The 15137-nt window shown below is 38.2% G+C and overlaps 1 protein-coding gene across 2 annotated transcripts in view; it reads left to right on the top strand.

Moving 5' to 3' along the window:
• Positions 1 to 15137, top strand: part of GPR156 (G protein-coupled receptor 156) — a 108800-nt gene that overhangs the window by 23569 nt on the left and 70094 nt on the right. Inside the window, exons 1-3 of one of the 2 annotated variants that reach the window (XM_027530265.1) lie at positions 2832 to 3208; positions 4365 to 4817; positions 5027 to 5163. In XM_027530265.1, the coding sequence (XP_027386066.1) occupies positions 4722 to 4817; positions 5027 to 5163 (233 nt within the window). In that variant the 5' untranslated portion in view covers positions 2832 to 3208; positions 4365 to 4721. Of the gene's footprint in view, positions 1 to 2831; positions 3209 to 4364; positions 4818 to 5026; positions 5164 to 15137 lie in introns of those variants that run through there. The other variant, XM_027530206.1, reaches the window with a different exon arrangement.

The raw sequence follows: 15137 nt of genomic DNA, 5'->3' as shown, positions 1-15137 counted from the left end.
TTGTGTGCCAATTATATAATTTCTATTATTCCTGTATGTTTTTATTAAACTTTTTAAAATGTATTGTTATAGGTTTTTTTTCCTTTTTCTTCTTTGCATGCCTGGTAATTTTTTACTGATGATGGACATTTTGAGTTTTATGCTATTGAGTGCTGGATCTTGTTGTAGTCCTTTAATGAGCATTGGGTTTTGTTCTAGATTGCAGTTAAGTTTTTTGTAGATAAATTTGATCCTTTTTAAGACTTACTTTTAAACATTATGAGGGAAGGTCTAGAGTACTTTCTAGTCTAGGGTTTATTTGTTCCATTTTTTCCTGAGAATTCTTTCTAATATCCTGTGTATCATGAGATCTGTCCACTCTGGTTGGTGGGAACACAAAGTATTTTCAACCATGTGTGAACTCCAGGAATTGTTCAGCTATTGTCTATCAGTGGTTATTTCTTTCACTTCAGATAGTTTCCTCTCACTAGATCAGTACTCAGAAAAAGACTGAGAGGGTCCCCAGCAGATTTCCAAAGCACTCTCTTTCTTGGTATCTCCCTCTTCTTTGTTACTCGGCCTCACAAGTTTGTTTGCCTTGATGTCCATAACTCCAGTCTATTCTCCTTACCTTAGCAAGACTTCTAGGCTCTCTTTGAGTATCCCTTCTTGTACCCTGGCCTGGAAACTTCCTTCAGGCAGTAACTTGGGGTCAGTTATAGTCATTGGGATAATGTTTATTTATATTTCGTTTTCTGTCAGTCAATTGTAGGTTCACCTCATTTGTTTTCCAAAGTCCTGTGAAATTTGTTATCCAGTATCTGAAAAGAGCTTTTCGGATATTTTGTCTGGTTTTTGAGTTGGTTATAGCAGGAAGGCAATTCCAATAGCAGTTAATGCTTCATGAACAGAAGCAGAAGTTCTACCAACTGCAAAACAACTTTTTAAAGGACAATAATTGTAGGACTAGTTTTTCAATAGCCAGAAATTATGTGTAAAAGGATAGGGCAGATTTTTGTGGAAAGATATGGGGACTGTTGTGGAGAAGGAAATGGCAACCCACTTCAGTATTCCTGCCTGGAGAATCCCATGGACAGAGGAGCCTGGTGGGCTACAGTCCATGGGGTCTCAAAGAGTTGGGGATGTCTGAGTGACTAATACACACACATGTGGGAGCGGTTGAGAGTTGTAAACCTATAAAGCACTGTCTTGCTCTTGGGAGCAGCATAGCTGATGCAGTGTCTTTTTTCCTAATGACTGGGCAGGATTCTACATTCTGTCAAGTAAATTGAAAGTCCTGCCATGGTCTTGGATCTGCTACTGTCTGTGAACGAGACAGTTTACCTCTATAGACTTAGTGGGAGAGGCAGGGAAGGGGGTTGTTCTTGGAGGAGCCTGGCACACTTTTCTCTTTGTGCCTTGGATTCTTTATCTGTTTTATGGTCAGATGCCTTACTGTTATCCCCTCTGACATACCACTTCCCACCCACTTTCCCAATCACTCAATACGTTTTTGAAATCATTCAACTCTCTTCTTTCAGTGACTAAGCCATTCACTGTTTCACCAGCTCCTCATGTATGAATCTTTGTGAATGTGTGCTAATATTGAAGTTGAAAGCCTGCCCCGTGGTGGAGCCTAGTATCATGGTTTATAAAGCTCCGACACTGGGTAGCCATTGATTGTAGGGGGGCCCAGCACTCAAATTTCCATACCATTGTGTTAGTCTGTCCACAAGTGACCTTTAGAATGTACTCAGAAATCTGTTCAAATGGACAATTCCATCATGTTCACAAAATCTCCCAAGGATGATTTGGGCTTAAGGTTGTTATTCCTTCTGAGATCCACAGTGTTGACCATGGTTTCTCTACCTTAGCATTATTGACATTTGAGAATAGATTAGTCTTTGTTATTTGGACCATTCTGTGAATTGTAGGATGTTTAGCAGCCTCCTTGGCTTCCACCCTCCTCTGTTTTGACAAGCACATCTGCCAGATGTCCTCTGAAGGTACAAAATTGCCCTAGTTGAGAGTCACTGGTATACACATGCTGTCGTGCGCCACACTCCAGAGAACCCATAGATATGAGACTCTAGGAACTAAACATGAAGAAACTTAATAGGACATTGGTGTCCTCTTGGGTGAGCTCAGTCCAGGATGTCTGCCCCATCCAGGGTGTATACCAGAAGGACACTGACCTTGCAACGTAAACACCAGATTTGAGTCCTATCTCTGCAGATTTGGAGCAAGTTTCTCCACTTTTCTGCTCTTAAGTTTCCTTTTGTGAAAATGAGGAATGGTCTTGTTTACTTCACATGACACAGTTGCAAGAGCAAAATGAGGTTTTATGTATAAACACACGTCTATATGATATAAGGATACACAAACAAGGACTTAATAATGTTAAGGTTATTAACATTATAACCTTATTATAACATAATAATGTTAAGGTTCAAATATAAGTGTACTTATTTGCAAGTATGATTAAAAGGGTGATATAGGAAAAATGTCTCTTTTAATCCATCATGCAGTATAGTCTTTCCTGTGGCTTCTAATATTGCTCTATGCTAGAAGACATAGTAGGGGATGTCTAGCTTTTAAGAAAAAGAAAAAAAAATGTCTTTTCAATTAAAAGACAATTAAATTTTAATTAATTAAAATTAAAATTTCAGGTTAAAATTTCAACTAAATTAAGATGCAAATAGTCATGTTTTTGGAGAAGGAAATGGCAACCCACTCCAGTGTTCTTGCCTGGAGAATCCCAGGGACGGGGGATCCTAGTGGGCTGCCATCTATGGGGTCACACAGAGTCAGACACGACTGAGGCGACTTAGCAGCAGCAGTCATGTTTTTATATATACTTCTTAATTTTCCATTCAGTAATCTGACCAGTCTGCACAAGAATTTAAATGTCTTGACAGGAGGTAGTGGCTTTTAGTTCTCTTGGGATTTCATTGTAATGAGCCTGGTAAATAATTCAGGAATATATGAGAGGCCAATATATGGGCAGCACCTGGTGCTATATTGTTCATGTCTAAGTATGCAGAATCCAAAGATGGCATTCTACACCTGTCACTATTATTCTGTCTTAAACACAAGTCCTATATTCAGTGGCTATTGAAATAATTGATATTTTTTCCTCTTCCAATTTTCCTCCATAGTGAAAGAAAAATGTGCTAAGCTGTCCCAGAAACACAAACCAGAAGTGGCATCCTCTTTAAAATTCCCACTGGTAAAATTTCAAATCTGTTTTTCTTAAGAGATAGGTGCTTTAAAGAATTGGGGACATGTCTGCCTTTTCTGCTGGGATTAATTTGAGCCTCTCTGCATTTCTACTTTTGTTCTGCAAGGTAGAGCTTGTTTTTAGATCACAGTGTTCAAATTGTAGTCATCTTCTGAGAAAAGATGGGTACTCGCTCACTCTGTGGGAATTTTTAGAACCCTCAGTTTCTCTCCCTACTACCTGAGTAGCCTTTCTAGTAGTCTGACAGTTTTAAAAACAAATGAGTAAAAAACTCGATAAAGAGTTTGCATATCCTTCTGAGATTTCATCTTACTAGACAGAATGCTCCTCCATTCGCTGAGTGAATAGATCATCACAGGACCAACCAACAGACAATGTGTGTAGACACTATGGGGCAGCTGAGCCCACTGTCAGCCAGGACCAGACAGAGCTTAATCCCTGAGGTGCATAGAAAGATCTTGGAAGGCCAGGGGGCGTTCCTAGTAGGGAAAAAAAGAAAGATGTGCTCACCTATGTAAACTAAAATTTTTGTGGTGCTGGGCCATGAAAGGATCTGAAGAGGGACTGTAGAGCTTTATATCTATAAATTGTTAGATGTGCTTTATCTTTGTTTTAAAAGTATTGTTTATTAAAGAGGTTTTGAAATATATTTATTTAAATATATATTGTATTTTAAACTTTTGTTGTATATAAGGATGTATTATGTATAATTATGGAAAATAAAAATATGCTTCCCTGGTGGCTCAGACGGTGAAGAAACTGTCTGCAATGCAGGAGACCCAGGTTCAATCCCTGGATCAGGAAGATTCCCTGGAGAAGGGGATGGCCACCCACTCCAGTATTCTTGCCTGGGAAATGCCATGGACAGAGGAGCCTGGTAGGCTACAGTCCATGGGGTTGCAGAGTCAGACACAGCTGAGTGACTTTCACTCGCTCACTTGCCTAAACCTTTGTTATATATAAGAATGTATTATACATAACTATATCTAATAAAAATATAGCTATTATAGTTAAATGTATAAAATATTTTAAAACCTCTGTAATAATCCATTTACATATATTTATGTGTTTATTTGAGTAAATTATATGTATGTAAATAAAACATTTATTTATTAACAGGTTTAATTGCTTTCCTTTCCTTCAGGACCTGTGTGAGAGTACTTGGAGCAGTGACTGCCATCTGGTGGCAAGCTAGAATCATCGCTTTGTGTGACCTAATGGTTACTAAGATGTCCACTCTTCACTCATGTGGTCTGCACTGGCAGCAAGGGACCAGGAGAGCCTGGAAGGTGTCTGATGTAGGAGCCTAGTGAAATAACTCTGTGCTTCCACCTGAATGGATTGTTCATCCCAGATTCTGAGCCAGGATCCAGCTCCAAAATGGCGCCTCTGAAGGAAAGATTTGAGTTGCTGTTGTGTTTTAGTCAAAGATCTGCTGGTTACCTACCAGTGGGTCACCAAGACTGTGAATAGGCACATACCAAGAGGGGCATATGATGACATGGAGCCTGAAATAAACTGCTCTGAATTGTGTGACGGTTTTTCTGGTCAGGAGCTGGAACGTAGACCCCTTCATGATCTCTGCAGAACTACAATTGTAAGTGAGCAGCCATGGGGTGTCAGGGCTGCTGCTTAGATATACATGTTGTTGTTGTTATTGTTGTTAATGATAGTGGTGGTGGAGGGGGGAGGGGTAGATGTTTATGCAGGACACCTGTGTCCCAACTCTGGAGGTAATGGGGGCAGTTCATGTTTGACCTATAGAAGAGCTTCATTTCTAACAGCTTCTCTTCATTCTGTTCTCAGACCTCTTCCCACCACAGCAGTAAGACCATTTCTTCATTGTCTCCTGCCCTTTTGGGTATTGTTTGGACTTTCCTAAGCTGTGGACTTCTCCTCATAGCCTTCTTTCTTGGCTTCACAATTCGCTGCAGGAAGAACAGGTAAGCAGCATGCCTAGTTTCTCATCTTTCATCACCTGAAACATAAAACCCAGAGTGTTGGTGTCATTTTGGCACCATGAACTGCTGGCTGGTGTCAGAAAAGCTTGTGTCCTACTGCAGCATTAAGCTATGTGAGACACTCCCCCTGACGGAGGCCTGGCCTTGCAGTACAGATCCATCTTGAGAAGGTGAAAGATCTTCCCAGTATTGTGCTAACTACAATATCAAAACAGTGAATGAAAAGTTTCTCTTCATGAAGGAAGGTGAGATCCTTCTGAGAAGATGTATTTGTATTAAAAACAGAGATCATGTAGAGAAATATTCCAAAACAACATTAAAGTTTATGGCAGCAGAATTGGAACCAGTCTGGGTAAGCTAAGATTCTGCAAAAATAGTGAAGCCCTGCTCCTGGCTATTCTGCTAGACAATTGTGACTAATTGGAAAGTCACCGGTTCATCCGGGTAAGTGTGTATGGCACCCAAGACTGACAAAAGGGACTTGAAGAGTCTTTCCTTCACTGCCATCCAGTCATTCCCTCAGGACCCACCCCATGTCTCCCGTTCTGCACCATCATTCTGCTCCAGCTGTCCCAGGCTGCCTCCCGAGAAGCCTTGCTCCAGCCCTCTCTTCCTGGCCCACAGGCCATTTCTGGTTGGATCCTGTTGTCAGATTTCAGCAACTCCCTCAGAGATGCCAAACTCATCTGGCTCCATATCAGCCTGACATTTTGTGGTAATCAGTGTGTTCTGCTCTATTGCCTGGGCTTGGCACTCAGATGAGGGTCATTTAGTTGGATTTGTCTATAGGTGTTTGGGGCACCTCTGGCTATCTGAGGCATGGAGGATATGAAACTGTTAGGCAGAAGTGGCTTGATCTGCTGGGTCAACTTCAGCATGGCCATGAGGCATGGCACTCAGCCCTGGGGGTACCCCTGAAGCTTCCCCAGCCACTTTTCACTCTATTCCTTAGATACACTAAGCCTGCTCTCATCTTAAGACCTTTGACTTGCTGTCCCTTTACTGTTCCCACTGCCTGAGAGTCTTCTCCAGATCTTCCCATGACTAGTCCTTCTCATCTGATAGATGGCTCAAAAGTCATCTCTTCAGAGAAGACTTCCCTGATCATCCTATCTAAGGTTACCTCTTTACAGAATGGCCACCCAGCCTCTACACCTCATGCCATATCCTATCACTCATTTATTTTCTTCACAGCAAGTCTCACTCTCTGACATTACCATATTTGTCGATTTACCTGTTTATTGTCTGTATCACCCACCAGAATGTAAAGCCCACGAACACAGGAACCTTCTCTGTCATGTTCACCACTGTCTCCAGTACTTAGAACAGACAGGAACATAATAAATGCTCAGTATATATGCTTTTGCTCCCTGATGGCTCAGTGGTTAAGAATCTGTCTGCCAGTACAGGAGACATGGGTTCAGTCCTTAAGTTGAGAAGATCACCTGAAGAAGGAAATGGCAAACCACTCCAGTTTTCTTGCCTGGGAGATTCCACGGACAGAGGAAACTAGCAGCATATAACCCATGGGGTTGCAAAAGAGTCAGACACAACTGAGAGACTAAACAACAAAATACGCTTTCAGTCATCCTGGAAGGAAGGAGATTTAAATCCCAGCAGTGTCTGCTGCCAAGAAAATGACTAGGAAAATCACACATTTCAAGGTTAGAAAACTATGGAGTATCCTGTTTTCAGCTGCAACGTATTTCTGTAATGCAAATTAGTGCCCAGTTGGCAAATAAGAAAATAACATCATTGGTTCATATATAATTTTTTCCCCCAGCAAATCAATAGTTTAAAGAATTGAGTGCTAATTTTTCTTAAGTTAAAGAAGGAAGCCTTAAGTTAAGAATATTGTGGCAGTGCAAGAAGTGGCTGGTTTAATGACTTGAAGAACTGGTATTCTACCTTACAATGTGACCCTATCTGATGAAGTTGTGGGAGCAGATGAAGACATGGAAAAGACATTTCTCTTGATTTTAAAAACAATGTGCTGTTGAAGACAATATAGATTCAAATTAGATTTTGATGACAGTGTTATCTATTGGAGGTATATGCCCTTAAGGACCTATCTCTTGCAGATTTAAGGCTATAAAAATCAACTGTGATCCTGGGTACAAGTGGTAGTGGACATCTACTGAGTACTAACATTTTAATTGAGATTATTATTATTTTATTAGTATTCTGGTTACAAAGTTAAATGTGTTTCAAATGTTATGGTCCCATACTATTTTCCCCATAACCCATTATTTTTATACACAGTTTTGTGGAATGCAAGGTTTTTTTAGAAGCGTTTATATGTCCTGTCAAAATAGGAACACTTATAAACAGTGTTATGCTAGAAGCACCTATATTTCTTTCATTCTGTTGAAGGTTTTGTTGCCTGTCCTGCCTGCAGCAGGCGCATGACTTGGCATAAAGAGACACTGTGAATAAAAACACATTTCACAATTAAGTAGCTTACAAGGTCAGACAGGGAAAGATAAAATAACCCAGTTTCAAGAGCACTTTCTTAAACAGCAAAATTTGTTCAGAGGTGCAGCATCACAGTTAGATGTCTCATTTCATTCCATTTCTGTGGTCTCTAAATTTCTGCCTGTGATTCTGTGTGTGCCAGAGTAAGAAAAACATTTTAATAAAATAAAAATAGTTTAGTAATGTTCAAATTCTGTCACTGATATTGCATTTTTATAACATTTTTAAATGTAGTCTACAAGAGAAAATCAGTAAAGATATAGAAGACTTGAACAATCCCATCAACCAACTGGACCTAATTGACATTTGTATAATCCTACACCCAAAAGCAGCAGAATACACATTCTTTTCAAGTATGCATGGAACATTTACCAAGATAAATCATCTTCTGGGCCATAGAAAAGGTCTTATTAAATTTAAAAAGATTCAAATCATAAAGAGTGTGTTCTTTGACCCACAATGGAATTAAACTAGAAATCCATAACAGAGAAATCTCTGGAATATTCTGAAATATTTGGAAACTAAATGTTGTTTAAACACTAAGTCATGTCCAACTGTTTTGTTAGCACTTTAAAATGACCCATGATCAAAGACAAAATCAGAAAGGAAACTAGAAAGTATTTTCAACTGAATGAAAGTGAAAACACAACATGTCAAAATTTGTTGGATGCCATTAAAGTAACACTTTAGGGGAAATTAGAGCAGTAAACTCTATGTTATAAGAAGAAAGATCTATCTTAGAGAACAGAAAAAAAGGGTGAATAAGTCCCAAAATAAGCAGAGAAAAGGAATAATAAAGATTAGAGTGGACATTTATAAAAGAAAAAACAGAAAAAAAAAACAAAACAAAACAGTGAAACCAAAAGCTCTTTATGAGGATCAATAAGATTGACCAACTTCCAGGTCAGGAAAAAAAGAAGATTAATTACCTAAGTAAGGAAGAGAGAGCTATCATCACTAAAGATTCTATATATATTAGAAGGATAATAAGTTACTGTCACGAACAACTATGGTAGACAGACTCTAAAATGTTCTCTGATAAGGCCTACCTCCTAGTTGTCACACTCTTGTGAAATCCCTTCTCCTTGTGGGTGGGCTGGACTTGTTGATTTGCTAATTAATCACTTGGAATAAGGTTACAAAAAGGGTATGGGATCCCTTTCACTCTTTCTCTTACACTCTAAGGAAATACACCTTCCATTTTGTGAGCTGGCCTGTGGAGAGGCCTACATGGCCAGGAACTAATGTTTCTAGTCTGTAGTCAGCAAGGACTTGAGGATTACTAACAGGCATGTCAATGAGCTTGAAAATAGATCATCTGAGGTCTGCTAAGGACAATGTGAATAAGCTTGGAAGCAGATTTTCCCCTTGGAGGACTACAGCCATGGCTCACCAAGAGGTATACTTGTGAGAGACTCTGAGTCGGAGGCACCCCGCTAAACTGTGCCTGTATTGCAAAAATATTACCAGTTTTACAAAATTCTTCTAAGAAACTGAAAATAAAGGAGCATTTCCTAATTCATTCTAATGAAGAAAACATTACCCTGATATCTAAATCTAACAGACATTAGAAGAGAAAAATCATAGGCTAATGAACATAGATCCAAAATTCTAAACACAGTTGTAACAAATTGAGTACAGTTCAGTTCAGTTCAGTCGCTCAGTCCTGTCCTACTCTTTTCGACCCCATGGACTGCAGCACGCCAGGCTTCCCTGTCCATCACCAACTTGCAGAGCTTTCTCAGACTCATGTCCATCGAATCCGTGATGCCATCCAACCATCTCATCCTCTCATCCTCTCTTCCTCCTGCCTTCAGTCTTTCCCAGCATCAGGGTCTTTTCAAATGAGTTAGTTCTTCACATCAGGTGGCTGAAGTATTGGAGCTTCAGCTTTAGCATCAGTTCTTCCAATGAATATTCAGGACTGATTTCCTTTAGGATTGACTGGTTGGATCTCCTTCCAGTCCAAGGGACTCTCAGGAGTCTCCTCCAACACCACAGTTCAAAAGCATCAATTCTTTGGCTCAGCCTTCTATATGGTCCAACTCTCACATCCATACATGACTACAGGAAAAACCATAGCTTTGACTAGATGGACCTTTGTTGGTAAAGTAATGTCTCTGCTTTTTAATATGCTGTCTAGGTTTATCATAGCTTTTCTTCCAAGGAGCAAGCATCTTTTAATTTCATTGCTGCAGTCACTATCTGCAGTGATTTTGAAGCCCAAAAAAGTAAAGTCTGTCATTGTTTCCACTGTTTCCTATTCAATTTGCCATGAAGTGATAGGACCAGATACCATGATCTTAGTTTTCTGAATTGTTGAGCTTTAAGCCAACTTTTTCACTCTCTTCTTTCACTTTCATCAAGAGGCTCTTCAGTTCCTCTTCACTTTCTGCCATAAGGGTGGTGTCATCTGCATATATGAGGTTATTGATATTTCTCCTTGCAATCTTGATTCCAGCTTGTGCTTCATCCAGCCTGGCATTTCACATGATGTACTCTGCATATAAGTTAAATAAACAGGGTGACAATATGCAGCCTTGACATATTTCCCAATTTGGAAGCTATCCATTGTTCCATGTCTAACAGTTCTAACTGTTGCTTCTTGACCTGCATACCGATTTCTCAGGAGGCAGGTAAGGTGATCTGGTATTTCCATCTCTTTCAGAATTTTCCACAGTTTATTGTGATCCACACAGTCAAAGTCTTTGGCGTAATCAATAAAGCAGAAGTAGATGTTTTTCTGGAATACTCTTGCTTTTTTGATGATCCAATGAATGTTGGCAATTTGATCTCTGGTTCCTCTGCCTTTTCTAAATTCAGCTAGAGATCTCTCCAAGAAAATTAGAGATACCAAGGGAACATTTTATGCAAAGGTATGCACAATAAAAGACAGAAACGGTATGGACCTAAGAGAAGCAGACGATATTAAGAAGAGGTGGCAAGAATACACAGAAGAACTGTACAAAAAAGATCTTCATGACCCAGATAACCATGATGGTATGCTCACCTAGAGTCAGACCTGGAATGCAAAGTCATGTGGGCCTTAGGAAGCATCACTACTAACAAAGCTAATGGAGGTGATGGAATTCCAGTTGAAAGTGAAAGTTGCCCCATCATGTCCAACTCTTTAGAACCCCATGGACTATACATCTAAGTCCATGGAATTCTCCAGGCCAGATTACTGGAGTGGGTAGTTGTTCCTTTCTCCAGGGGCTCTACCCAACTCAGGGATCAAACTCAGGTCTCCCACATTGCAGGCAGATTCTTTACCAGCTGAGCCACCAGGTAAGTCAATTCCAGTTGCGCTATTTCAAATCCTAAAAGATGATGCTGTTAAAGTGCTGCACTCAATATGCCAGCAAATTTGGAAAACTCGGCGGTGGCCACAGGACTGGGAAAGGTCACATTTCATTCCAGTCCCAAAGAAAGGAATGCCAAAGAATGTTCAGACTACCACACAGTTGCACTCATCTCACACGCTAGCAAAATAATGCTCAGAATTTTCCAAGCATGGCTTCAACAGTACCTGAACCAAGAATTCCAGATATTCAAGTTGGATTTAGAAAAGGCAATTTGATCTCTGTTTCCTCTGCCTAAATCGAGTACAACCAATATCAAAAGAATAATTCATCATGACAGTGAAGTTTATCCCAGGAATGCAAAATTGTTTTTTATATCCAAAGATCAATATAATACATTGTATTTACCAACTGAAAAAGAAAACCATATGATCATCTCAATAGACATAGAAAGAGTATTTGACAAGATTCAACATACATTCCTGATAAAGCCTCAACAATCTAAAATAGAAAAGGACGCCCTCAACCTAATTAATGAATCTGTGAAAATCCAATAGCTAACACCATTTTTAATGGTAAAAGACTGAATGCTTGCCCATTGCAACCAGAAACAAGATGTCTGCTCTCATCACTTCTCTTCTACAGTGGAGTGTGAAAAGAAATAAAAGCCACCTAATTTAAAAAGGAGGGCTTCCCTGGTGATTCAGTGGTAAAGAACCCACCTGCCAATAAAGGAGACATGATTTGATCCCTGGTTCAGAAGATCCCCTGGAGAAGGAAATGGCAACTCAGTCCAGTATTCTTGCCTGGGAAACCCCATGACAGAGGAGCCTGGTGGGTCCAAGGGATTGCAAAGAGTCATACAACACTGAGCATGCATGCATTCAGTGAGTTACTGAATCACTAACTGTTATAGAAAGATGGATATATACATCAATAGAGCAGATAGAATCCAGAAATAAACCTATGCATATATGGGAAACTGCTTTTCAGTAAAGGTGCAAAGACAATTCAGTGGAAAAGGGACAGCCAATCTTTTCAACAAATGGTGCTGGAACATTTGTATCCCCATATGCAGAAATGAACTTTGATCTCTATCTTGCACCTATTCAGAAATTAACTCAAAATGGATCATAAACCTACCTATAAAATCTAAAACTGTAAAACTTCACAAAGAAAGCATAGGAAAACCATTTTGTGACCTTGGAATAATCAAAGATCTATTAGATACAACAATAAAGGTAAAATCCATAAAAGAAAACACTGATGAATTGGACTTCATCAAAATTGGAAGCATCTTCTCTTCTAAAGAGAATCTTAAGAAAATTAAAAAGAATGCCACATAGTGGAAGAAGATATCTGCAAGTCATGTATCTGATAAAGAACTTGTATCTGGAATATATACATAATGCTAAAAATTGATAATAAAAGAAATAATCCAACAACAACAACAAATGAGTGAAAGATTTGAATAGACATGTCACTGAAGAAGATATATGGATGGCAAATAAACATGTGAAGAGAGAGTCATAAGGGAAATGCAAATTAAAACAAAATGAAACACTGTCACACACCTATTAGAATGGTTAAAATTTTAAAAGACTAACCAAATTAGGCAAGGATCTCATTCAGAATTGATGAAGAAATAAAAAGCTTTTCAGACAAGCAAAAGTTAAGAGAATTCAGTACCACCAAACCAGCTTTACAACAAATGTTAAAGGGACTTACATAGTCAAGAAATACAAGAGAAGAAAAAAGATCTACAAAATCAACCCCAAACAATTAAGAAAATGGCAATAGGAACATATATATTAATAATTACTTTAAATGTAAATGGATTAAATGCCCCAACCAAAAGACACAGACTGGCTGAATGGATGCAAAAACAAGACCCATATATATGTTGTTCACAAGAAACCCACTTCAGACCTAAAAACACATATAGACTGAAAGCATAAGGATGGGAAAATATATTCCATGCAAATGGGAAGCAAAAGAAAGCTGGAGTAGCAATCCTTATATCAGACAAAATAGACCTTAAAATAACGAAGATTACAAGAGATAAGGAAGGACACTACATAATGATCAAGGGATCAATCCAAGAGGAAGACATAGCAATTGTAAATATCTATGCACCCAACATAGGAGCACCTCAGTACATAAGACAAATACTAACAGACATAAAAGGAGAAATTGACAGTAACACAATAATAGTAGGAGACTTTAACACCCTAGTCACACCAATGGACAGATCATCAAAACAGAAAATGAATAAGGAAACACAAGTTTTAAATGATACATTAGATGAGATGGATGTCATTGATATCTTCTGGACATTCCATCCAAATGCAGAAGAATACACCTTCTTAAGTGCTCATGGAATATTCTCCAGGATAGACCACATCTTGGGTCACAAATCAAACCTCAGTAAATTTAAGAAAATTGAAATTGTATCAAGCATCTTGTCTAACCACAACACTATGAGACTAGATATCAATTACAAGAAAAAACTATAAGAAACACAAACACATGTAGATTAAGCAACACATTCCTAAATAACCAACAGGTTACTGAAGAAATCAAAAGGGAAATAAAAAAATTTCTAGAAACAAGTGACAATGAAAACATGACAACTCAAAACCTATGGGATGCAGCAAAAGCAGTTCCAAGAGGGAAGTTTATACCAAAACAATCCTACCTCAAGAAACAAGAAAAACATTGGATAGACAACTGAACTTTACACCTGAAACAATTGGAAAAAGACGAACAAAACCCCCCAAAATTAGTAGAAGGAAAGAAATCTTAAAGATCCAAGCAGAAATAAATGAAAAAGAAAAGAAAGAAACAATAGTAAAGATTAATAAAACTAAAAGCTGTTTCTTTAAGAAGATAAACAAAATTGACAAGCCTTTAGCCAGACTCATCAAGAAAAAGAGAAGAATAAAATCAACAAAATTAGAAATGAAAAAGGAGAGGTTACAACAGATAATGCAGAAATACAAAGGATTGTAAGAAACTATTATGAACAACTATATGGCAATAAAGTGGATTACCTGGAAGAAATGGACAGATTCTTAGAAAAGTTCAATCTTCCAAGACTGAACCAGGAAGAATTAGAAATTATGAACAACCCAATTACAAGCACTGAAATTAAAGCTGTGATAAAAAAAATCTCCCAAAAAACAAAAGCCCATGACCAGATGGCTTCACAGGAGAATTCTGTCAAATATTTAGAAAAGAACTAATGCCTATCCTTCTAAAATTCTTTCAAAAAATTGCAGAGGAAGGAATACTTCTAAATTCACTCTATGAGGCCACCATCACCCTGATACCAAAACCAGACAAAGACAACACAAAAAAAGAAAACTACAGACCAGTATCACTGATCAACATAGATGCAAAAATCCTCGACAAAATTTTAGCAAACAGAATTCAGCAACACATCAAAAAGCTTATACACCATGATCAAGTTGGGTTTATTCCAGGAATGTAAGGATTCTTCAGTATACACAAATCAGTCAATGTGATACACCATATTAACAAATTGAAAGATAAAAACCATATGATAATCTCAACAGATGCAGAAAAAGCCTTTGACAAATTCAGCTCCCGTTTATGATTAAAACTTCAAAAAATGGGCATAGAAGGAACCTACCTCAACATAGTAAAGGCCATATATGATAAACCTACAGCAAACATTATTCTCAATGGTGAAAAACTGAAAGAATTCCCCCTAAGATCAGGAACAAGACAAGGATGTCCACTTTTGCCATTATTATTCTACATAGTTCTGGAAGTCCTAGCTACAGCAATCAGAGAAGAAAAAGAAATAAATCCAGATCAGAAAAGAAGAAGTAAAGCTCTCACTGTTTGCAGATGACATGATACTGTACATAGAAAACCCTAAAGATAGTATCAGAAAATTACTAAAGCTTATCAGTGAATTTAGCAAAATTGTAAGATACAAAATCAATATACAGAAATGACTTGCATTTCTATATACTAACAATGAAAAATCAGAAAGAAATTAAGGAATCAATCCCAATTTACCACTGCAAAAAAAGAATTAAATATCTAGGAATAAACTTATCTAAGGAGACAAAAGAACTGTACACAGAAAATTATAAGACACTAATGAAATCAAAGACAACATAAACAGATGGAGAGATATTTCATGTT

This window comes from Bos indicus x Bos taurus, chromosome 1 (genome assembly GCF_003369695.1).
Source record: "Bos indicus x Bos taurus breed Angus x Brahman F1 hybrid chromosome 1, Bos_hybrid_MaternalHap_v2.0, whole genome shotgun sequence".
Lineage (NCBI taxonomy): Eukaryota > Metazoa > Chordata > Mammalia > Artiodactyla > Bovidae > Bos > Bos indicus x Bos taurus.
This window is presented reverse-complemented; position numbering and strand designations above follow the sequence as displayed.